The sequence below is a fragment of the Cucumis melo genome, chromosome 1, assembly GCF_025177605.1.
Source record: "Cucumis melo cultivar AY chromosome 1, USDA_Cmelo_AY_1.0, whole genome shotgun sequence".
NCBI lineage: Eukaryota > Viridiplantae > Streptophyta > Magnoliopsida > Cucurbitales > Cucurbitaceae > Cucumis > Cucumis melo.
The window spans coordinates 16,525,173-16,549,497 of NC_066857.1; the positions used below are offsets into that span (position 1 = coordinate 16,525,173).

At 30.8% G+C, this 24,325-nt stretch overlaps 3 protein-coding genes across 4 annotated transcripts; all 3 read left to right on the top strand.

The window, feature by feature from the left end:
* Window positions 1-762: 762 nt before the first annotated feature.
* Window positions 763-7,193, top strand: LOC103490292 (synaptotagmin-2-like). Its single transcript, XM_008449740.3, has 12 exons — window positions 763-1,202; window positions 2,370-2,468; window positions 2,560-2,610; window positions 2,810-2,933; window positions 3,402-3,520; window positions 3,636-3,737; window positions 4,097-4,171; window positions 4,558-4,634; window positions 4,727-4,973; window positions 5,062-5,412; window positions 5,901-6,032; window positions 6,806-7,193. Exons 1-12 carry the CDS (start codon window positions 1,092-1,094, stop codon window positions 6,935-6,937), a joined length of 1,620 nt encoding a protein of 539 aa, XP_008447962.1. The 5' UTR covers window positions 763-1,091; the 3' UTR covers window positions 6,938-7,193.
* A 1,135-nt stretch (window positions 7,194-8,328) lies between these two features.
* LOC103490293 (L-ascorbate peroxidase 3) lies at window positions 8,329-13,385 on the top strand. 2 transcript variants are annotated; one of them, XM_051090375.1, is made up of 10 exons: window positions 8,329-8,433; window positions 8,557-8,711; window positions 9,046-9,170; window positions 9,475-9,524; window positions 10,511-10,576; window positions 10,665-10,713; window positions 11,925-12,007; window positions 12,093-12,172; window positions 12,268-12,370; window positions 13,003-13,385. In XM_051090375.1, the coding sequence occupies exons 2-10, from the start codon at window positions 8,599-8,601 to the stop codon at window positions 13,192-13,194; spliced, it is 861 nt and encodes a 286-aa protein (XP_050946332.1). In that variant the 5' UTR covers window positions 8,329-8,433; window positions 8,557-8,598; the 3' UTR covers window positions 13,195-13,385. The 2 variants fall into 2 exon arrangements, with proteins under 2 accessions (XP_050946332.1, XP_050946333.1); XM_051090376.1 differs by having other exon boundaries at window positions 8,371-8,711.
* Window positions 13,386-18,761: 5,376 nt separating this feature from the next.
* Window positions 18,762-20,238, top strand: LOC103490294 (myb-related protein 308-like). The gene is made up of 2 exons (XM_008449744.3): window positions 18,762-19,309; window positions 19,633-20,238. The coding sequence occupies exons 1-2, from the start codon at window positions 19,047-19,049 to the stop codon at window positions 20,120-20,122; spliced, it is 753 nt and encodes a 250-aa protein (XP_008447966.1). The 5' UTR covers window positions 18,762-19,046; the 3' UTR covers window positions 20,123-20,238.
* The last annotated feature ends 4,087 nt before the right edge of the window (window positions 20,239-24,325 follow it).

Sequence of the window (24,325 nt, forward strand, 5' to 3'; positions counted from 1 at the left end):
ACTCAAAGCCCACTAAGGCACATGAGAGTAACACTTTTCACTTGTCCACATAAGAATTAAAAAAATGTATCTAATGATAAATGTATAAAACACCACTTTTAAGTACCGATAGAAGTACGTCGGTGGTGGAAGTATACTCTTTTCATTACTTGCCCTATTACCTTCGATCTTCGGAGATAAAAAAAAAATGGAAAAATATATCGAAAAAATATAAGGACTCCAAATTTGAGTATTGAAATCGTAGGAAAATTACTTCTTAAATGATTTTCTTACTATGAATAAAAATAATTAAATACACCAGAATAGGTTAGTGAGATTGTAGAGAATTTTCTCATCAAGCATGGGAGAGAGAATAAAAGTCTATATGGCTAATTGACCTCTAACAATAAGAAACAAATATCAAATTTATGTATGTTAGTGATTGAACAATTTATATATATATACACACACTAATAATACGTCTACTAGTGACCATTATTATGAATAACTAATAAAACTGTTTTCATTTCTTCTCACAACCAACCATCTTTACATGTTGGATAGAAACGTGGCGGCAAGTAGTATTGAAATTTCCCGCTTTACAATCATTTTTATTATTTTATCCTTAACGGTATCTTTAAAATATATATATATATATATATATATATATATATATATATATATATATAGATTGAGTTGTAGGCCACGCCATAACAACCGCGAATCAAATCGTTGCCTATTTCGGAGATCCTCAAACTAAATCATCAAACAATGTTTTCATTTCTACAATTTCTTGCGAGAAAAACGAAATCGGCAACAAAAAAAACGTAAAATAATGCTTCCATTTTTCAATGATTGCTTATCATTTTTCCATTGACTGTTGCGTTTCGATTTTAACTGTTGTTTTGGTCGTTGAAATCAAGAACGAAGCTTGGCATTTTCCATGTATAATTATTCCCCATCTGTATAATATTCTTATTGATTGATCTACAAGTTTATTCGAAGGAAGCCGCGGGAAAATCGATGAACAGAGGGGGCTATTTGCATTGTTGGAACTGAGTTCAAAGGCCGAAGCTGGGAAGTTTTTCTGAATCCTGAAAACTGGAATTCAAATGGGGTTTTTTGGTACTATATTGGGCTTTTTTGGATTTGGAGTTGGGATCTCCATTGGCCTTGTTGTTGGTTACTTCCTTTTCATCTATGTTCAACCCAATAATGTTGAGGTTAGTGTTCCCTTGCTTTTGGGTTTTCCTCAAATGCGTGGTGCATTTCACTGGGAAAAGAAAATGTTTTTGTCCTAATTAATACATTCGCTTCTATGTAACCAGAGTTTCCGTGAACATGATCTTGTAGCACTTACTAATGAGGGCTGATTGATTCTATACACTTATATTATTAGATCTACTCTTCATAGACAAACTTGAGATTTGAGATTCTAGGTAAGGATAGTTCAGGATCATGGGATCATTTATCCTTTTCCTTCAGATAGGAAATGTTGTTGCACAACTTGTACTTCTAATAAGTTGCTCCATAGATTCTATATTTATTCCTATCGAAAAGAAATTTGTGTCACGAGAGAGGTATTTATTTGTACCAATGGTACTTCGAAGTTAACAAGGATGAAGACATTAACAATGTTTCGTTATCTTTTGAGTTATTCGGATTATTTGGATCAAATCTTAAGGTCAACGTAAATAGTAAATGGGTTTATGTCATGATGATCATTGCTTAGGATATCCTATTGAGTTATCTTGACAATAAAATGTAGTAGGATCATGAAACCATGATTAGATTTGGAAATTGAGTTCACATTGTGAACAATGATCTATTGAATTGGTTATTGAAGATTTTCTTTCATGGAGATGGTGAAGGAAGTTTGTCTGTATACCCAAATGTTTACTTTGCCAGTGAACCAACCAGTCTCTTGGAAAATGATTTTGTTTTTTGGTCGAGTCATTTTTAGAGGGCGTTTGGGATAAGGAGTGAAGTTGTTTAGTGTAAAATTTGTTAAATTTGGAGAATTGTTTCGCCTTGACCCCACAGTATAAAAAGTTGAAAAGTCGCCAAAAATTGATGTTTTAATCGTGGGGTCCACAAATTCATTGGGTAAAACAAGGATTGAAGTTGTTAACTCCGCTCCCCCAAATCCAACTCCTTGAGCTAAACATGCGATTCGAGATTCATAATGTGATCTCCTTGTTACTAGTTGCATCTTGTGCTGCAATCACAAGTTTAGTTCTTCTATGCAAATATAATTCAATTGCTTAACCGGATAGACTAGAGGTAGAAGTTAAGATGGATGGTCAACTTTTCAGTGCTTTGTTCTCTTTATAATGCCTCTCCTACACCCTATCGATTTTGAAGAATTTATGCTGGAATGGCCTCTTTAGGATCATGAAATTCGTCCACTTCTCGAAGAGGACACAATAAGGTTGCAGCAAATGCTTCCTGAGATACCACTGTGGGTGAAATGTCCAGACTATGATCGTGTATGTACAACTTGCTTTTAATTCGTCTTGTCCTATTATCTTTTTTCCTTTCAACTGAATTATCTTATAGCTAGTTTCTGCTTTTTTGTAGGTTGACTGGCTCAACAGGTTTATTGAATATATGTGGCCCTATCTTGATAAGGTTTATCTGTTTCATCAGCAGTGCCCATTCTTAAGTTATTCTATCAACTTTTTTGTTGGTTAACTATGTTAATTCCACTGTCATGCTGCCACATATTTTATTTGCCCTTTCCTTTACCTTTTGATTTCCCCCCCTCTTTTTGTAGCATCTCCATTTCTTATGCATCTGTTCAGAAATTTTTTGTTTTTTCTTGACACAGGCAATATGCAAAACAGCAAAGAATATTACCAAACCTATAATTGCAGAGCAAATTCCCAAATTTAAGATCGATTCTGTTGAATTTGAAGCACTCACACTGGGGTCCTTGCCGCCAACTTTTCAAGGTACTGATGTGATTCAACTTTTCTTGGTTCAATATATTAGCTTCTCCATTGAATGCATTTACACGCTGGAGTTGATTTTAAAGAAATCTTCCATTGCATCTTCTATTTTGTGAATTTAGGCAAAACATTCTATAAGAGAAGAAGAAAGTACTCTTACAGTATATTAGTTATCTATTTCTTAGTTATGTTGGCATCTTCACATCGTAAGGTTGTGATAGACGCTTCTTTCTGCACCTTAGAATGTCTTGAAAAAGAGAAAAGAGCTCAATACAAGACTAGGGAAATAGGACTCTGCTACATTGCATCGTGTGGACCAAAAATCTGTTGGGAGCTTATCATAGTTGAACAAACCAATACTTTTCGTCTTTGCATTTTATCTGTTGCATTCTGAGATTTTAATTATCTGTATCATTATTTCTATTGAAGATAACCACTGATATTATTTCTTATGATCATTGTTCTTGCTAGGCATGAAAGTCTATTCTACCGATGAGAAGGAGCTGATAATGGAACCTTCAATAAAATGGGCTGGAAATCCAAATGTCTTGGTTGTAGCCAAAGCATTTGGACTGAAAGCAACTGTTCAGGTGAGAACGTGAGATGCATTTTCTTTTATTATATGGATAAAATTTTAGATGATTTTTGGATAATGAGACAGAACCCCTGTCTGCTTTTTCATTCTTCTTTGTGTGACAACCACAGATCCTAGATTTGCAAGTTTTTGCGGCTCCACGTATTACCTTGAAGCCATTGGTTCCAAGCTTTCCTTGTTTTGCAAATATCTTTGTCTCGCTCATGGAAAAGGTTTTGTGATCACGAGTCAGCATTGCATTTGTTGTTGGTATTTACTCGAGTTTTGTGACCGGGAACGTGTCTGACCCTTGCCTCTTTGCAATGTCCCACAATGGGTTGGAGAAACTAAATTTTCTGTTAACTATATAGAAAAAAGAATTAGATAAGATGTTCGTATGATATTCAATTTTTCTGATAATTTATACTATACTATTGAAGGAAAGTTCTAATTAATGCTGATATTAATCCAGCAGGCTAGAATTTGGTCTCGCTCTTTCCAACACTTATGAACGATCCTTCTAGTCAAGGTTTTAGACAGCTTATGGTATATTTATTATGTTGATGGACTATTCTGCGGTTGTTTTTGGCAGCCACACGTTGATTTTGGGCTGAAGCTTGTTGGGGCTGACTTGATGTCAATTCCGGGTCTCCACCAGTTTGTCCAGGCATTATAACCTCTCCTTGCTTTCTGCTTTCCTTTTCACAAAAATGAGTGACATGGGAACTATAATCATAAGCTGAACGAATGTGGCTTAAAAGTTCCATCGCGCGTTAATATAGTACAACATTTAAAGTAAAGTTAACTCTCTAAAGTTGTAACATCTATCAGCCGCTATCGTAATTCACTCCGAAGATGATAGCTATATATTTGGATATGATCTTCCTTGTTTTGAGATTGAATGCTCAAAGAATATGCCAAATTCATTTCGATAAGACGTATCATTAGGACAGATAATCTCAAAGTTGTATTCAAATGAGTTTGTGTCACCTTCTGTTTGAAGCCGACATCTGTAAATCATGTTCCTGATTGCATTGAGAACTATAACTGCAGGAGACTATTAAAGATCAGGTTGGCAACATGTATCTATGGCCTAAAACCCTGGATATAACAGTTATGGATCCATCAACGTATGTTCTTATATTCTTTGTTTCAATGTTATTAAACTTGTGTTTAGGCTGTCTTCTTTTATGTGCTAACATAATTGACTTAAACTTCATAGAGCTCTAAGGAAGCCAGTCGGAATTCTAGATGTGAAGATTGTAAGAGCAATGAGGCTGAAAAAGAAAGACCTCTTAGGTGCATCGGATCCTTATGTGAAACTGAAGCTAACTGAGGACAATCTACCTTCAAAAAAGACCACCGTGAAAAATAAGAATTTAAATCCTGAATGGAATGAAGAGTTCAGTTTGGTGGTTAAAGATCCAAATTCTCAAGTCATAGAGTTCCAAGTTTACGACTGGGAACAAGTCAGTAATTTTGATGTTCTTTCTTGATCCTTCTCTATTTAGTCTATTATTTCTTTTTCTGAATCATTTAGTTAATGTTCAAATTAAGGTTGGTAAGCATGACAAGATGGGCATGAATCTAGTTCCTTTGAGAGATCTTCCTCCTGAAGAGTCAAAAGTCTTCACCCTTGACCTGCTGAAGAACATGGACTCGGATGATGTTCAAAATGAAAAGAACAGGGGGCAGATTGTGGTTGAATTGACTTATAAACCATTGAAGGAAGATGAATTAGCTGGAGATTTGGATGATCCACAAAAAGTAAAGAATGCTCCGGAAGGAACCCCAGAAAATGGAGGTCTGCTCGTAGTTATCGTTCACGAAGCTCAAGATGTTGAAGGCAAGCACCACAACAATCCGTATGTGAGGCTTCTGTTTAAAGGGGAAGAGAAAAGAACTAAGGTATATTACTTAGGTCCTATTTGGTGACTATCTGATTTTTGATCTTCGGTTGTCGAATATTAAGTTTGTTCCCTCTCAATTTTTACTACAGTTGCATCTTTATTAAGTAAAATAGTAGAATTTTCAATCAAATTCTAAAAACAAAAACATGTTTTTAAAAAATAATTTTAAAAATCCAAACAATTTAAAGTTGGAAAGAGTGTGTCAATAGCCTTAATTTTCAAAATCTGAAAATTAAACGAAAGATCAAATAGACCAGGCCTTAAGAAATCTATTGAGATTTACTTGTCCTCTCTTCTTTGTGAGACATAGAAATAAGAAACGTATTGAGATAAACAACAGGAATTGTCCATATAACAAGTGAGAGTTTCTAGAGATCAATGTTTCTTAGTTCACTTGTCATTTTTTTTATAATGTTTAAGAGTGTTTGCTCTTGAGGCTCTCAGCCTTTGCATTGCGGATAATAAATTATCCTTTTACATTTGCAGCGTTTGAAGAAGAACAGAGACCCTAGGTGGGAAGAAGAGTTTGAATTTATGCTTGAAGAACCACCCACAAATGATAAATTATATGTGGAAGTTCTCAGCTCCTCATCAAGAATGGGCCTCTTGCATCCGAAGGTATGTAGTTAACTAGCTGTCAACTACTTTTCTTCGTCAAGTCTTTTCTAGTTTAGATAAGAATAGCAAAAGTTTGAATCTCTATCTCCACCTGTGTTATAAACTCAAATGAATAATATTGACAAAAAAATTCAAAACATTTTATGATATAGAGGTTATGGGTGCATTAAACCTCAATATTTTGTTATTCGATGGGTAAAAATACCTAACTACCAATAAACTTTTTCAAGTGAGTTTGGGATAACTTTTGAAAATATTTCTTTCACCTAAAAGAGCTAGTTTTGCTTTTCTATTGAAAGTATTTTTAATGTCTCTAATAGGCTACAAATCACCTTTTACCTTTTAAAACCTTTCTCTACTTTTAAATATGTAACCGTTATTATTAAAAATTTAAAAAGTAGTTATAGATGGAATCCTTTCTTCTATCTTCTAAAGGTAATGTCAAAAAGAAAGTGATCGCTTAGATCAAGATGACAGGATGTGGTTGTGAAAGTTAAGATTAAAAATATCAATATTGAGATTTCACTTCTATAGATATACTGATAACATATTAGTATATTAATAGATAATACTATAAAACAAATAAATTTTAATTAAGTTGTTTTTACTTTCATATTATACTAACAAGAACAGTTTGTTAAGTTTTATATGTATTTATAAAAGATATATGAGTTATTGGTTAATCTATAATATCAATGTCGAATCTCTAACAAATATTTTAGTGTCTAGACCTTATGTAAAAATCAGAAGTGACGCTCAATATTTGGAAACAGGAATCATTGGGATACGTGGAAATCAATCTTTCTGACATTGTTACAAACAAAAGAATAAACGAAAAGTATCACCTTATAGACTCAAAGAATGGAAGGATTCAGATTGAGTTGCAATGGAGGACTTCATCCTGAAGTACCTATATATTTTTCTTCTTGGTTAGTTTTTCAGTCTTCTCTTCTATGGATCAAGTGGGGAATACAGCAAGAGACAAGAAAGACATTTTCCTATACAAATTCATTTTATTATTCTTTCATTGTCTCTATAAATAAAGAGGCATTTAAATCCTTTTCCTAATTTAGGTTTGGTATCAATATTTTGTTTGTAACAGAGTAATAGAACCAAAATATTTCATTATGTTACTTGAAATGTTGATTTTTTTTGTGCCCATTCTCTTCTGAGTCGACAAGTGAGAGTAGATATGAAAGTAGCTTACATTTATATTTTAAGAGTTTGGAATCTCTTACCTTAAATATTTTCTAAAAGAATATCGTTGTGGGAATATGATTTTTCTATTTTATAAATTTGACACTATCGATCAATTTAAACACGACGTATAATTTTAGTTTTATTTTTAGAAAAATAAGCTTTTTAGTTTAAGTTTTTTTTTACGTAATTACTATTGAATCCCTAAAGTTTTAAAATGCTATAGCTTTACTCTTATACTTTGAGTTTAGTTTGTATATATGGTCGATAAATTTTAAGATTATGTACCGTAATTCTAAGTTAAAACATTGCTCACCTCTTGTCCTCAAAGTTAATGTAAATGAAATTATAATACTCATACATAATAGAACTTTTTTTTATTCTTAATTATGCAAAAAGAATAGTGAAGGTTAATTTAGTTATAATCAGTTCTAGAAAATTAACACAAACATTCTAAAAGTAGTTTGAAATTGAGATAAAATGAAAGTCAAATTCAAAACAACGAAATAAAGTTATAAATATGAAACTTTGAAAAATATAGATAAAATTAGAACTACGCATGAAAACTCTAAGACAAATAGACAATTCTCGAGATAGAAGTTTGAAATCGAAATCTGGGGAAGGAAAAATCTTTACATTTCCATTTTATTCCTATATCTACTAATAAGTTTTGTATTAAAAAAGAACATCAAATAGAGTAAATAACTGCACACTAAACAACACTCACCCAACCACCCCATATCTCAATGAGAAATCTTAATGTGAACTACAAAGCTAGGGACAGAAAAATGATTCATTAGATTCCAGAACAATAATAATTATGATTACATTTTGGATTCATTAGATTCCAAAATAATAATAATTATGATTACATTTGGTGTTTGACCTATTTATTTATTTATTTTATATAAATATTTTGTCGAAGAGATAGAAAAAAGGATGCATTTAAATTAAAAAAGAAAAATTATATTGATAAAGAAGAAGATGGCGGGCTGACAAGAGAAGACCGGGAGGCTGATGTGGCAATGGGAATTCCAATTTTCCAATCAAAAACTAAAAACAAAAAAGAAAAAAAAAAAGCAAAATAATTTTGGTTCACTGAAAATTTTCATATAAATACATGTGGCGGTTGATGGCCCAAAGGATGAGCTTTGAAGGTCGCATTATCAAAAGTTTGGGGAAGCAGATTTTTGCTAACTTCGAGGTACTCTCCTCTCCTCTCCTCTCCTCACTTTCCTTTCTCTCTATACTAACTATAATTTCCATTCCTCCTCCATCAATAATTTCTTCATCCTCTTCCTTAGCTAATCTCTCTCTTCTCTACCAGTCAAACGCCCTCCCTTTTGGTGCTCTCTAGCCTCCTCCTCCCATGGCCTTGCCCGTCGTAGACACCGAATACCTCAAGGAGATCGACAAGGCTCGCCGTGACCTTCGCGCTCTCATTGCTAATCGGAATTGTGCTCCGATCATGCTTCGTTTGGCGTATGCTCTCCTTACATTGACTTTCGTTGACTATTTTATCAGGAATACTCGTTTCTATTATATGTCTTGGATTGTTATTTCATTTCTCTATCCATTTCGGTTGATTGAATGAAAGTAGACGGACAGTTGACTTCTGTTGATGTTGATTTCTGCTATTTTTTTGTTCTTTCTTTTGCTGGAATTGCATGGATGAGATTAGTAGGAATTCTTTGATTTCGCTGTTTTTCTCATTTCTGTTGAATGAAGCTTTGCTTTCTCTGATGGAGTGATTTCCGATGGATGATTGTAGCAATTTTATTTTCTAATGTTTCAAACACGGTTCCGTCTTTTGTAGTTGGCATGACGCTGGCACTTATGATGTGGTTACGAAAATTGGTGGACCTAATGGATCGATTAGGAACGAGGAGGAGTTTTCTCATGGTTCTAATAATGGACTGAAAAAAGCTATTGATTTTTGTGGTATGCTTTTTTTTATTCCTTTAGTTTTTTCCTTCTTTGCGTTGTGGATCATGCAAACTGAGAGTCAATCTAATAATTTATCTGAGTAATGTTCGAAGTAACTCCACTGTTGTTAGATTCAAAATTATAATGGAGTTTTTCAAGATTTTGTCTTATTTATAGAGAATGTTCGTTAAGTATTGCAAATTAACATATTCGACTTGCACTTCAAGTATAGGAAATTCTACAGTGTTTTGTCTCTACAAATGAGTGTTGACAACTGATGTTTCTTGATATTTATGATTGCTTCTTTCTTTAATGACAGAGGAAGTGAAGTCTAAACATCCTAAGATTACTTACGCAGACCTGTACCAGGTAAGTGAAACTGTTATGGTACTATTCATATGCCTACATTTTTGTAATTCTAGGACTCTTGGTTTCGCCTTATTTTATGTGGAATTGAATGGAATCTGCATTAAAGGAATCATATGCCTTTTAAATCTTAGCATGAGGAATATGTTATTTTTTATCAACAATATATGAATTGAGATTAGACGAACAGGTCTACCATTTGTCTTTATGCGGTTGATATATATGTTATAGAAAATTATGCTGCTTCAGTGTGTTTGAATTTTCCTTTTTTGTTAATCTTAACGTGAGAAATATGTTGTCATTGAAATTTTATTAGCGTAGTTCATGTACTGTGATTTTTATATTTCTTTATAGTGGAAAAGATGCATGCTTCTTCCAAGTCCATATGCTATATGTCCCTAAGTTTGTATTTTAAGAACCAGTTTTACATATACTTTTTCATAACTCCTAGATAAAAGTTTGATAAAAAGTGCAAATTGTAATAGGAAGATTGTATAACACTGACAAAGTCGTTGAATTAACTTTAAAACTATATATGTTTTGTACTGTAATCAGTATTGTTGAATCTTTTTGGCAATGATAAATTATTTTGTTATAAGTTGCATTTGGAGTTGGGGAGAAATTGGTCAAAATGCTGTTCGCATTTGCTCCCCATCTCACTCCAAACTAAAAGTGGGATGCGTATTTTCATATATTTGTTCCTATAGCCTCCCTGACCAAAAGGTGGGGCCAGTCATGGAGCAAACTAGTGACGATGTAAACTTTAGGCAAATGCACATACAAGAGTTTCAGAAAATCATTTTTACCTGATCTTAGCATCAACAATTTTTTCACTATTATTTACCAAGCCAGACTCAGAGATTGTTATACATTACAATGCATCTACTGTGGCAAAAACAATGAGATTATCAAGCTTTCTCAATTCATCAATGCTAGAGCTGTATACAATTGACTAAGGTCTGATAGTGTTTAAAATATACTCAATTCAGCTAGCTGGCGTTGTTGCTGTTGAGGTCACTGGAGGCCCCACCATTGACTTTGTTCCCGGTAGAAAGGTAAAGTAATTTATTTGTTTACTTTGTGAATGTAGCAGCTGCTGGTTATATTATTTGTTCCAGTAATAACTAAATCCTGGGTTCTCAGGATTCAAACATTTGTCCTAAGGAAGGCCACCTTCCTGATGCCAAAAAAGGTATAATAATTCCTTTATCTTGTATATAGTTTCCTGTCCTGCAAATTGAATGATATCTGAATGCCTTCTCTGCATCTAGTGTGAATGAAAACTATTATGGTTGAGTTTTGAGCTAACTGGTTTAATTTTTTTATTTTATTTTATAATCAATTGTCAAAGAGAGAAAAGGAAGAAGATCTGCAATTGCTTATCGTGTTTTAATTAGTTGCACAATTTTCCGTAAAATTGTGGCTCTTGTGTTTAAGATGAAAGTAAGTTGTAGGTGTTTGGACGGCTTAGAGGTTCTATATGGAATCATAAGGTGCCGGTGCGGCAACCTAAAATGTGATTTAATTATGTTGATATTGTTAATACTTTCACTGTATATGCCAATGTTTTAAAAGGATAAAGGCAGCCTTGAAGCTTTTCCTCTTCAAGAGGGAGGCGTAAGCCTCAAGACGGTATGAAGCGTAAGCCTCAAATAATGAGTTAAATACACTTCACAAAACCTAAATTGGTATAATCAAGTATTGCTAAACATGATAATCATATAAAAGTGTAGAAAGAAACTTCTCCCGCATAATTTTCACTTAATAATAAATTTTAAAAGGACATCTTCAACATCATTAATAATGGGATTTATTTACACTATATATGTGTGCTCTCAGCATTCTTAAGTTCACAACAATAAAAATAGTCGTAGTTCAAATTGTCACAACTCAAACCTTATTATTTTTTAAAATTTAGGCAAATCACTATTATTTTTCTAATCACTAGGCGAGACATAGAGGTTGTAAGCCTAAGTGCCTTTTCACGAAGGTGTAAGCCTCATAGTCATTTGTGAGAGGCATAAGCCTCTTATGGTTCAACAAAGGCGTTACTCTCAAGGCTAAAACATAGTGTTTTGCCTTGAGGCAAGCCTCGAGGTGTAAGCTTCGATAGCTCAAGGCAAGTCTCAAGACGTAAACCTCAATAGTTTTTTAGAACGTCCTATATGCTTTAAATCATGATAATTCATGTTTAGACTGCTTTTTTAATAAAATATTTTGTCCTATTTATTTGTAGTTTACTGGAAGTTGCTTCTTAATTTCTCCTGGGGTTTTATGATAAAGATACATTCAAATTTTACAAGTTTTGTGCATTTTTGCTGTCGTGCTCTAGTTTTGTTAGGAAATTGTCACTTACCAAACTTGATTTCTTAAATGTTAGCGTTTTTCTAATCTTGGTGATAGGTGCACCACATCTGCGTGACATCTTTTATAGGATGGGCCTGTCTGACAAGGATATTGTTGCATTATCCGGGGGTCACACTTTGGTAATTTCTTCACACATTTTATTCTTGCATGGGTTTATTTTTGTTTTACTAATTGAATCATATGTTGTGAATTCTGATGTTATAGGGAAGAGCTCATCCGGAGAGATCTGGTTTTGATGGACCTTGGACAGAGGATCCTCTGAAGTTTGATAACTCATACTTTGTGTAGGACTTGAGCTACATCTCAGACTAATCCCTGTATCATTTTAATAGGCCATGCATGCTGTTATTTCTAATTGTTTGCAATTTGGTGTTGATAGGGAACTGTTGAAAGGAGAAACAGAGGGATTATTAAAACTTCCTACGGACAAGGCTTTACTTGAAGATCCTGAGTTCCGCCAATATGTGGAATTGTATGCAAAAGTAAGGTCTTCTTGTAGGCATTATGGAAAAGTGGGAAACTAAAAATTCTGTAGTCTAATTAAATCAATCTTTAAATAAAGAATTAGTTTGGTTTGGACTATGAAGTTCTTTGAAGTGACCTAAATAGAGGAACTAGTTAAAAGAATACCACCAATTAGAACTTTAGAACTGGCCGGTGTGTATAGTTTCTCAGAAGGTCACTGGAGCGTGTAACTTTTTTAGTACAACTCTGGGTAGGGGATTAGATAGAATCGTGCCTTTCATTTTTTTAGTAAAACTGCAGGATGGGGATTGAGCCTCTGACCTCTAAAGACTGAACTCATGTCAATACTACTGAACTAAACTTATTGTGGCATGTATTTGTTGAAAACTTGGTAGGCTACATGGGTCTTCAGAATTAATGATTATGGTACATTGTACCACTGCCACATTCGTGACATGACAGATTTTAAAGAAAGGATCCAACAGTTAAATGATAGTTCTAATATAATTGATAACAACCGGAAATTAAGGATCCAATTTGAAATTTATGCCATAGTTTAAGGAAGTAATGAATATGACTAAGCCATTCTTCTATTGAGATACCATATATATTGAGTCATTTCTTATTATGTTTTTGCCAATTTGTACAGGATGAAGATGCATTCTTCAAAGATTATGCTGAATCACACAAGAAACTTTCGGAGCTTGGGTTCACTCCAGGTTCTGCTAAGGCGATTGTGAAAGACAGCCTTGTATTAGCACAGGGTGCCGTTGGAGTTGCGGTTGCAGCTGCTGTGGTAATTTTGAGCTACTTATATGAAGTCCGCAAAAAATCGAAGTAATTACGGTAGCAAGGTCGACTAGTTGTCTATATAGCATTCACTATTGAGTTCATTTCTAGACCTGGAAAGTTGTGCACTTGTGATTTGATACTTTATATACTGATTCTATGTATTAGCTTTATAAACACAATCACTCTGCAAGACACTATTATCATAACATAAAAAATTTATGTCTTGCTTTATATGTTTAATTCCTTGCGAACTTTCTTGTTACCCATTTCAGATGGTCACCTCATATCTGATGATTTATTTCAGGTAATTTCTAACTTATTGTATACAAAAGCTTCAGTTGAGATTAGGATAAATTGGCCATTGTTGGAGTCCAGATTCAACAAACAATTATTAGAAGAGCACCTTTTTCTTTTGTTATATGTTGGCAGTGTTTTTATAAGCCCTCCGGGGTACTTGCCTATGCTCAAGCTGTCTGTCTGGGTCCCGATGTATCGCCTTGAAAAGGGTGTGACTCAAGTGTACGCCTTTCGTTGGCTTAAAGCCTTAGGCTTTGATTATTTTTAAAACATATTAATACCTGGGATCCTTCTTTATTAACTAACGAAATCGTTTAGACTCTTCCCTTTTTTTTTTCACACTAACTATGTTCTCTCTTTTTACTATTATATAGTATCCTTCACCAAAAAAAAAAAAGATATATTTCCTTTTAATTTCTTTGGTCTTATATTTAAGCTCGAGGAACATTATTGATCCTTGAATTTGATGAAGGAATGAGACGAGAGTGGTGAGATGATATAAAATAATAATATTGAATGAAGGTGGTCAAAAACAGCCAAAATGAAATGCACCAAAAGATGGACAACTTAATTAACTATTTAGAAAAGATGTCTCCAGTAGATGGAATTGACACCATATACAGTTTGTAAAAAAACAATAAAGAGAATGATTTTAGAGCCCTTTTTTTTGTTTTGGTATTTACAAGGAGGGGATTGTGGTTGTGGGTGGTGGCCGTGGGTATCCACACAAATAACAAACAGCTGCCTTTTTTTGAATTGTGGAATCTCTCTGTTTTGTTTCTTTTTATCATCTTCCAACCCACTCCCAATCCTTTTCCTTACCAACCAAAAAGAAAAGTTTCATTGATTCTAGAAAACACTTTGTAGAGCCAACAGACTGTAGCCTTTTGATTCAACATTCAAGTCTTATTCTTTAGCTATTTAGTATTTGTGTTTTGTTGGATTTTAATTCTTTTTTTGTTATTTTGTTTATACCTTTTTGTGCTCTCCCCACACCCACACCCACACCAAACCCAGGGGAAAAAATGTATTTATATAACATAGTCTATTTGGTCTTTTTTTTTTTTTTTTTTTTAATGTAGATTTAGACTAGACTATTGCATCAAGTCCTACAACCAAACCAAACACAAGAAAGTAAAAGAATAAATGTTAAGATTACACATTATGTCAAATATTCCACTTTCCATCTCTCTAGAAGTCCTTTGTCTAGATTAGTCGTTTTTTAAATTTTTTATTGATTATCACAACTTTTTTTTCGTAAATTTTTTATCTAGATATTATTCAAATACTCTAAGCTTTACTTCTTGTGTTTTTTTTGGTTTGGTATCTTTTCACAATATTTATTTCAAAATTTAAGCCGTCCTTCTAAAATTAGATAAAATAGTTTTAATTTTTATTTATTTATTTTTATTTTAGTATTTGGTGGAGAATTCAAATGTTTCTTTTAACAAAATTAAAAACCTATGAAAGAATTGAGAAAAAAAAAAAAACTTGTCTAGATGGTTAAATGGTTTAATTCCTCGCCTCTTCAATTAGTTTTTTTACTAATGTAAATAAAAAATAGAATACTAGTCGACTAGGCTAGTTAGGTAAATTTTTTGTTAATTGTATTTAATTTATTACTCATATCTTCAAATGGAAGGATTCTATGAAGCACATTCATAAAGCAAAGTTTAGAACTTTACTCTCTTAATCAACCTCAAACACTCCAACTTGCCCAACTTAATTGCCATTCCATATTCCTCTTTTCATTTTCTAGCAAAGTACACATTCTTCTCTAACCATAAAATTTTCAATGCGAATTGTCAATCACATCAACATTATTTATACATTAAAAAGATATCTTGTCATAGTACAAAAAAATTTTCAGCAGGTCAACATACACGACCATCCATCCATCCACCCACCGTACCATTTCTCTCGTCTCATTGGAAAGGTAAACAGCTGTTAAATTTCTTATAGTGATGGGTAGAAGAAGATTCCTATTGTATTCGACCGACGAGAAGGGAAAATATTATTGATCAAGTTAAGTTAGTATCAAAGCCCAAAGGGCAGCAGTAGTCGGTAGTTGGTAGTAGAGAACATTAAAACCACCAGTTTTTGACATGAGAGAGAGAGAGAAAGAATGATAGAATAGCAGTAGAGAGTTAGGTAAGTGCTTTTTGAAAGAGGCCCACGAGTGTATCTTATTCAAATACCTAAACACGTGATCAACTCATAATATATATATATATAGATATAGATATACATATGTGTGTATATATATTATATTTTTCCATTACCAAATTACCCTCAAAGTGCTTCTATGCTGTCTCTCACCGTCACCCATTTTCCTCGTCTCTTTATCTCCAAAGGACACTTTTTTTTTTCTTTCCTTTTTGCAGATTATATTTATGTTAATTGTATTTTGATTCCTTAATTAAATTTTGATCATTCGTACTTTCATACATTCAATTTTAAAATCATATTTTTTTAGAAAAAATTGTCACATGTCAACTTATAATTAAATATTTGAGTAGGCTCTATGATTGCATCCAATTTTTTTTCCTTCTCTTAAATGAGTGGAGGGGCTCATGGTTATTCAACAATTGATTAATTTAACTTCCTTTTTTCATGTGTGGAATCAAACCATAATAAAAGCTGTGAAAATGTTTCATTTTCATGTGAGAGTGAGAGCAGGTAATGAACAGCAGTAAGTTGAGTGGATAGTTTTAAGCAGAAGAAAGGACACTATGGGACACAATAGATAGTGAGTTTTAGTTTTAAGGATAAATCAAAAAGAAAGTTTTTTTTCCTTTTTCCTAAACTAAACTCCATTTGTTTCTTGAAAGGCATTTGAAATGATGAGTTGATTATTATTTTCGATAGTAAGTGGATTCTAATATTTAGTGTTTTGAGTATAAATTATTTTTACATTTTGTGTTTGGAGTATAAATTATTTTTGTTTGATAGTAAATAGTAAACATCGAACAAAAAAGAAAAGAAAAGATGAGTGAGAAATAATAAATAATAATGTAGCACTTAGGGTTTTAAATTAGTATTTATTGCAGTTAATTACAAGATATAAATAGTGGAACACAAGCTATTATACTTGGTGTCCCAAACATATGAAGTATACTACGATTAACTCACTCCACTAATTTTAAGTCGGTGCCTTCAAAGTGTCCACGAGAAGTTTTACACTATTATAGTTGGTGTTCTTCCTTTAAAAGTTTAAAGCAGGTTTTGATAACTTGTTTGTTTTCATTTTTTTTTCTGCTAAACAAGAAAATTGTTATTAAAATCACGAACGAAAATTTGAAATGAAAAAGACAAAGAAGTTTTTAGAAAATGCATTGAATTGAAATGATTTGATGAGCTTTATGAATTGAACTTATAATCCGAAATAGATAGATATATATATTTGAAAAATGAAGGAAAAGAAACCACAATCATATATTTTAATTTTTAATTGTTATATATAGATATCTTTTAACCTTCCATCATATAATATAATTATATGTATATATATAGACAGAAACACACATCATCTAATCTTCCTTTTGGTACCAAACTGCCAACTTTTCTAGAAACCTTTTTCTGTGCATTTGGGTTTTGTATGATATGATACCTAAAGAATAAAGAACTCACAACTACCACTTCTTTTTTTGCTCAACAAAGATTGATAATAATAAAATACCCTCAAAACCACTCTTTGTGACATTTTCTCACAACATAACAAAATTCAGCTAACTAATGTTACCAAATCTCATTTCCCCTTTCAATATCACCAATTAATTGCACCTTCTTGGAAAGTTTTTCTTTTTTCTTTTTTCCTTTTTTTTTTTTGAACTTTCATCAACAAAAAAGAAAGGGATATTTTTTATTATAAAGATAAAAAGAAATCCTATATTTGTTAGGTTCAACAATACAATAAAAAATATATGTGTGTGTGGTTCATTTTATTATTGTATTTGTACTTTAGATCAATAAAAATAATTATCATTTGAACATGCAACTAACACTGCATTTATAATAATGTTTTGATTAGCTTACAAGTTTAGTTTGTAAATTTCCTATTCAATTCTTAAAAATTCAAAAGCATATTTGATCTCCCTAAAAATTTCCTATAATAATGTTTTTGATTAATTTACGTTTTTTCTTTTACTTTGTAAGTTTTTTAAAATGTTGAATACATCAATGTTATTCAACATAAACATCAAAATTCAAAGATTTTTTAGACACAACGTTTAAAGTTTGAAAACTTAATAAATAATTAAAAAATTTTCATTTTAAATCTTCAAGTTTTGAAAAATATGCACATTTTGGTTCCTAAGTTTTCTAGATGCACCTTTTTAGTTACGAGTTTTGAAGAACACGTTTGAAACGTCTCACCAAAGTTATTTATCATTTTAAATAGTTATATGATATTTTAAATCTAAATTAAAAATTAATACTAAAGAGATGATGAGTTTCATTTTAATTTGTAAAAGTATTTTTCTTAATTTAGGATGACATATAATTATTTAAATAATAGAAAAAAATTCAAGGACCTTCAAAACGGAATCGATAACTAAAAAATATAGAAACGTTATGGACTAAGCATGCCTATTTTTAAAAAGTTGGTGGCTAAAAGATTACATTTTAAAAGTTCATAAACAACCAAACACACTTATTCTTATAAAATAAAAATTGATAAGACAATTCTCCTTGAACACTTTTAAATTTCAAAATACACATAAACTTAAAGGTCCAAATACTTCATAATTTATGATTGTTTTCAAATATAACAAAATAAACAAAAATATTTACCAATATAGTTGAATATCCCTACTATCAATAAATGATAAACAATGATAATCCTTGATAGACTATTATGATCTATCATTGATGAACATCAATTAAATTCTAAAAGAACAATAATATTTTGTTATATTTATAAATATTTTCAACAGTTTCACCTTTTAATTTACAACGATTTATCTTAAATATTATATATTATTTATTTCTCATGTTCTCGTCTAGTACCCTGTTTTTGAGTTCACAAAAAAGAAAGAGAAGATAAAAAAGGATAAAGTTACAAAGAGGAGAGAGAGAGAGTAGTACACATATATTGATATATATATATATATATATATATATATATATATATTATATATATATATAAAAACCTCTCACACTTTATACCTACCTTAAGTTTACCCCATGATTTAATGAAATATAGAGTATAAAAGTAATGCCAAATTTTAATCAAAAAAATCAAAATTAAGAAAGGTCCCACTAGCCACTCCCTAATTAAACCTATCTTACCAACTCACATCTAGAAGCTTTATCAAAATCTCTCTCTCCCTCTCCTCTTTTTCTCTCTCTTAATAAACTCTCAAATGAGTCAAAACTCTATTAAAAGCCCCATATGCCCCATTCCTCCCTCCCTCACAATAAAACTTCCAAAATTTTCAACAAACTCCTATGCCTTCCTCCTCCTCCTTCCTTCTTTAATTTATTTGCTTCATTTCTCATATATAAATTTATTCCTTTAACTTTTCTTTCATTTTAGAAAAGCAAATCGACCCATTTCAAGATTTGCAAAACCCATAAGGAAAAACCAAAACTTTTTGTTTTCCCATGGGAAGATCTCCTTGTTGTGAGAAGGCTCATACAAACAAAGGGGCATGGACAAAGGAAGAAGACGACCGTCTTATTGCTTATATCAAAGCTCACGGCGAGGGCTGCTGGCGGTCACTTCCTAAGGCCGCCGGTCTCCTCCGTTGCGGTAAGAGTTGCCGCCTCCGCTGGATTAATTATCTCCGCCCTGATCTTAAGCGTGGCAATTTCACTCAACATGAAGATGACCTCATCATCAAACTCCATAGCCTCCTTGGAAATAGGTATCTTTTAATTACTTACCTATATATGTTTTTACAATACACCATATCGTTCGTCTTTTAAATTTTGAACCTTTTGATTTGCATTTCAATAAAATTGCGTATAGTAACTGTTTTTTGTTTTATTAGAAAAAAAAAACAGAAATATAACTGTTGTAAAAATATTTCAATTACTAAGCACTTTGATTTTATGAAAACAAAAACAAAGAAAAAGAAACTATTTGCTTTTAAGATTCAAGAGTGTTCAAAATCTGCTGAAGGTTTTATTTCTTTTTCTTTTAAAATTGAGTATTGATTAATGGATACTTTTTATTTCATCCACACAGATGGTCTTTGATAGCGGGAAGATTACCGGGAAGAACGGATAATGAGATAAAGAATTACTGGAACACTCATATAAAACGAAAGCTCTTAAGTCGAGGAATCGACCCAACAACTCATCGACCGATCACTGACTCATCTTCGGTAAAAACTCCGGCAACCACCATATCCTTTGCCTCCAATTCTGGGTTGGAGGATCAGGAAGATAGAAAGAAACCAGTTATCAATAACTTTTCTCCGCCAAAAGAAGAAGAGCTTTTGGATTTGAATCTCGACCTTAGAATTAGCCCGCCACCGTACCCGACGGCGATGACGATAAAGAATGAAGTGAGAAATAGTCTTTGCTTTTTTTGCAGTTTGGGGTTTGAGAACAGTAAGAATTGCAGCTGTGGAAATGGTAAAATTAGTGCTTCTAGTGATAGCAATGGTAATGGGTATGATTTTTTGGGATTAAAAAGTTGTGTGTTGGATTGTAGAAGTTTGGAGATTAAATGACACTTGATAATTTTTTTTTTCTTTTTTTGGTTCTTCTTTGATTTATTTATGATAATATATATGTAGTTAAGAAAATATATATAAATGAGAAAAGAAAAAGTGTTGTTGATGATCCATTGTTTGTATGTTTTGAAGGAATTTTTCTTCAAGTTTCCATTTCGAGAACTTTTGAATTAGAAAATGCCCATTGGATAGACGAAATAGGAAAACAAAACCATCAAATTAGTAGAATTAATTTTTCTTTAAATAAATTAAAATATCTACAAAATATTTATAATATTTTTTTTTGTTTTTATCGAAAATTTCATTTTATTAAAAATATCAGTTGATTTTTTAGTTAAAATATTAAAAAAAAAAAATGAAAAGAAGTTTCGATTTTTGTTGAGGTTTTAAATTTTTGGTTTAGTTTCCGAACATTTAAGTAGTAAGTGGACAATATATTTTATTAACATATAAATTCAGGGGTGTGAGACATTGGGGTCAAGTGAAAATTAAATTAGATGAAAACAAAATAAAATAGACCAAAACAATTGTTTTATAAAAAAAACTTAATATCAAAATGGATATTGGAAAGTGTTTGAATCAAAATATATAAAACAAATCTAAAAATTCATACTTAAAATGAAAATTTAGGGATTCTAGAGCAAAATAAACTTAAAATTAAATTACATTTCTCAACCTTTTATCTAGATAAGTGTGGTAAATAAAATAAATTCAAATTTTTAATCAATAAATAATTTTTTTTAATAAAAAAATAAATTTTCAAAAAATAAAGAGACTTAGACCTTAGAAAATTGTTAAAAATGGTAAAGTTAGAGAAAATATTAATGAAAAAATTGTGTAGCAAATTTTTGTTCTTTGCAAAATATTTTATTTTAAAGAAAAAAAAAGGTATTTTTATATATGTGTTTGTTTTGGTTTGGCTAATTATTTTTTAAATTATATATGTTTGGTTTGCCTAATTATTTATAATTCTTTGGTTAGGAGTGTTATTTGTAGTACTCGATCGTATATTATATTTCATTACATTTAAATATGTTTCATTCATATAATATAGGTAATTGTCTTATCCCTTTCCTAAATTTAGGTTTGAACTTTTTTTTCCTAACTCATTAGGTTCATTTCAATTTCTTTTTCTTTTTTCTTTTTTCAATTTAACTATCAATTATCAATTTTCCCTTTTTAACCTTTCTCTCACACAACAAGAATGATCCATTTGAATATATATACAAGAAAAAGAAGAAAAAATATTGTTATACTTTCCAAAATCAAAGTTACGTTGATCATAAATCTATGTGTTTGCATCTTTTTATGTAGCCACCAAAAAGTTGTAATCAATTATCTAAATAAAAAGTAGACAACAAGCACCGTCAAAATGCTTAAATTAAAGAGGATAAATGAAAGTAGGGATCTCCACAGTTTGGTTTCGTTCGATTTTTAGGTCAAACCAAGAACCAAAACTAAAGCCCTTGGTTTACACTGATGGCGAATCATCGAAAACCGAGTTTCGCTCTCATGATTCGGTTTAGGTCGATTCAGTTTGGTTCCAAACTCTTTTTATTGAACAAAAATTACAAATTCTCGTTGTTGAAAATTGGGTGGATGTGAATAGAGGAGCTAGTGTCAGCTATATAATATCATTACATTTAGTGAATATATTATTAATAGAATAAATATCTAGTTTGATTATGTTTTTCATAATTTTTAACAGTTGTGAACTAAGGACCGAATCAAACAATTTGATTATCTTGTTTTTGAAATGTCAATTTTATTTTCTTTTAAAATAACCAGACCACAACTAGTTGGTTTAGTTTGCTTCGAGCCAATTCTCTTTTGTTTGATTTTTTCCACACCTTTAAATGAAAGATTGACGATGTATCCATCTCTGATAATAATTAACAATATGGAAGAAATATATATAAAAATATTTCTTAAGAATAAAAAAAAAGAATTGGAAAATTAAATAAAAAAATTGGAAGAACTAACAACTCTCCAAATTAGTACCATCTTTCAACCAAACCTCCTTAATTAAAATTAGGTGTGTATAGTTCCATTACCCTCCAACCTAACATTTATTTCCAATATTAATTGCAACTTTATTTTCTATGTGTATATTATGTATGTTATGTATACAATATGCATGCATTTGCATTTCATCTTTTAGGTATTTTTGGTTGACTTTGATTTGGTTATGGATGTGTTCATTAAAAACTTTAAAATTTATGGATATAAATGCATGAACTTTCCCTTGTAGGCTTTGATTGTTTCTAATTGCAAGTAGGTCCAATTTTCAAAACTATACATATATGTGTTTTTAAGTTTTGACATTTTTTTTTCTTTTTGTTTGTTTCACAATTATATTAAAACGTATTTATTGTATTATATTATTTTCAATTTAGTTGACACTGGAGTATTGTTATATTTTAGTTAGAAGATACGTGTATATCGAACTTGACTTAAAATGTTTATAACTTAGTTTTAATTGAGCCTAGTTAGTATTTGTGTATTGTGAAAATAAGTAATAAAGAAAATCATATCTAAAACTATGTATTTCTTGATTTTAGTTAATTTACTACAATGTAAATAAAATGTAGGGTTGATTTTCAATAACGTAACTTTTAACGGTAAAAAACCATTATTTTTTCTAATAGTTACCTTTAAGTTAATTTACAATGTAAACATGAATTTTGTTGGATGTGGTAGAAAACTTTTAGACAAATGGGAACATATTTTTTTAAAAAAATAAATATACTTATAATTAAATTTTAAGTTTTAAATATTTTATCTATAGGTATAAATAGATTGGAAAAGGAAAAATTATTTTAGGTGAAAAAACTTCTAAAAATATAGCAAAATATTATAGTTTATTTGTGACAGATCAAGATATGCTAAGTACTATCGATGGTATGATAGACACAAATAGTAAACTATCTCGATTTATTTATTGTAATCCATCGTAGATTGATGGTGATATCTTGTATATTTTATAATTATTTTGGTTGATTATGTTATATTAGAAAATAACCATCGAAAAAATAATAAAAATATATAAATTAATAGAATTAAAATATAGATGATATAATTGAAATAAACGTTTTAATTTATTATAAAAATTCAAATGATACAAGTAAAATTACTTTTACTTTTAAATAAGTGTAAATGCTTGCGATTATTATAAATATTATGATAACATGTGTTAAATGCTCATCCTTGAAGTTTCTATTGCCAAGTGATAATTTATAATTATTCCATTGGTTGTACATGTTTTCTCAATATGACACACCTATGGTGTTAATGTAAATTCCTACCGATTTGTCATTCTGCCTATAAATAGAGGTGTTTAGTGAATTTTGTAAGTGATACATATATCGGTTAAAATTCTAAATTAATTGGAGTTATTGGAGAGAATTTCTTTTCTTTAATTTCTTTAATTTTTTAATTTATATTATTTATATATTTTATTTATTTAATATAATATTATATTTTTTCAATATCTGTGTTCCTATTGTGACTCGATTTCAAAACAATAATTACTTTTTTACTCTCTCGTCTCTTTATTCTTTTACAGTTTTTCCCTCTAATAACCTCTCCTTTTATGTCCATTCATAAGAGAGAGTTTGAAAAGAATGACAAATCTATAGTATATATAAAGGCTTGAATATGGAGAAGAATTTTTCTCTCCATTATACCATTGAGTTTAGTTGTATGTTCCAAATCACTATTTGATTTTATAATAAATTAATTTTTAATTTTATTTTTTTTTGTAATATATATAATTATAAAAGACACATCATCTCCTACTACCTTTTGAATTAATTATATTTAAGTTTCTACTGGAATTAAAGTATGCACCATGTGAAAAGTTAAATGTAAATGGTTTTTCAATACTACTTTTTTAATTAATTATACTTAACTTTAGTGGAAATGTGAAGAGTTGGAATGCAAATAGTTTTTCATTTACAATTTTAGAAATTAGTTACAAATTAAATATCTTATTAATTATAATCAACAATACAAATTTAAAGACTTAAAAGTTGAAAAGTTTTTGTAACATTTTTTTCAACTATATAAAAGGTTTCCTTGATTTCGTTCTACCAACGTTGTTATTGAGAAATTTGGATCCATCTAATGGATTGTGTAATGAGACAAGACTGGTATGTTGATCATTTAACAAAAATATTATACATGTTGAAATAGCAATGG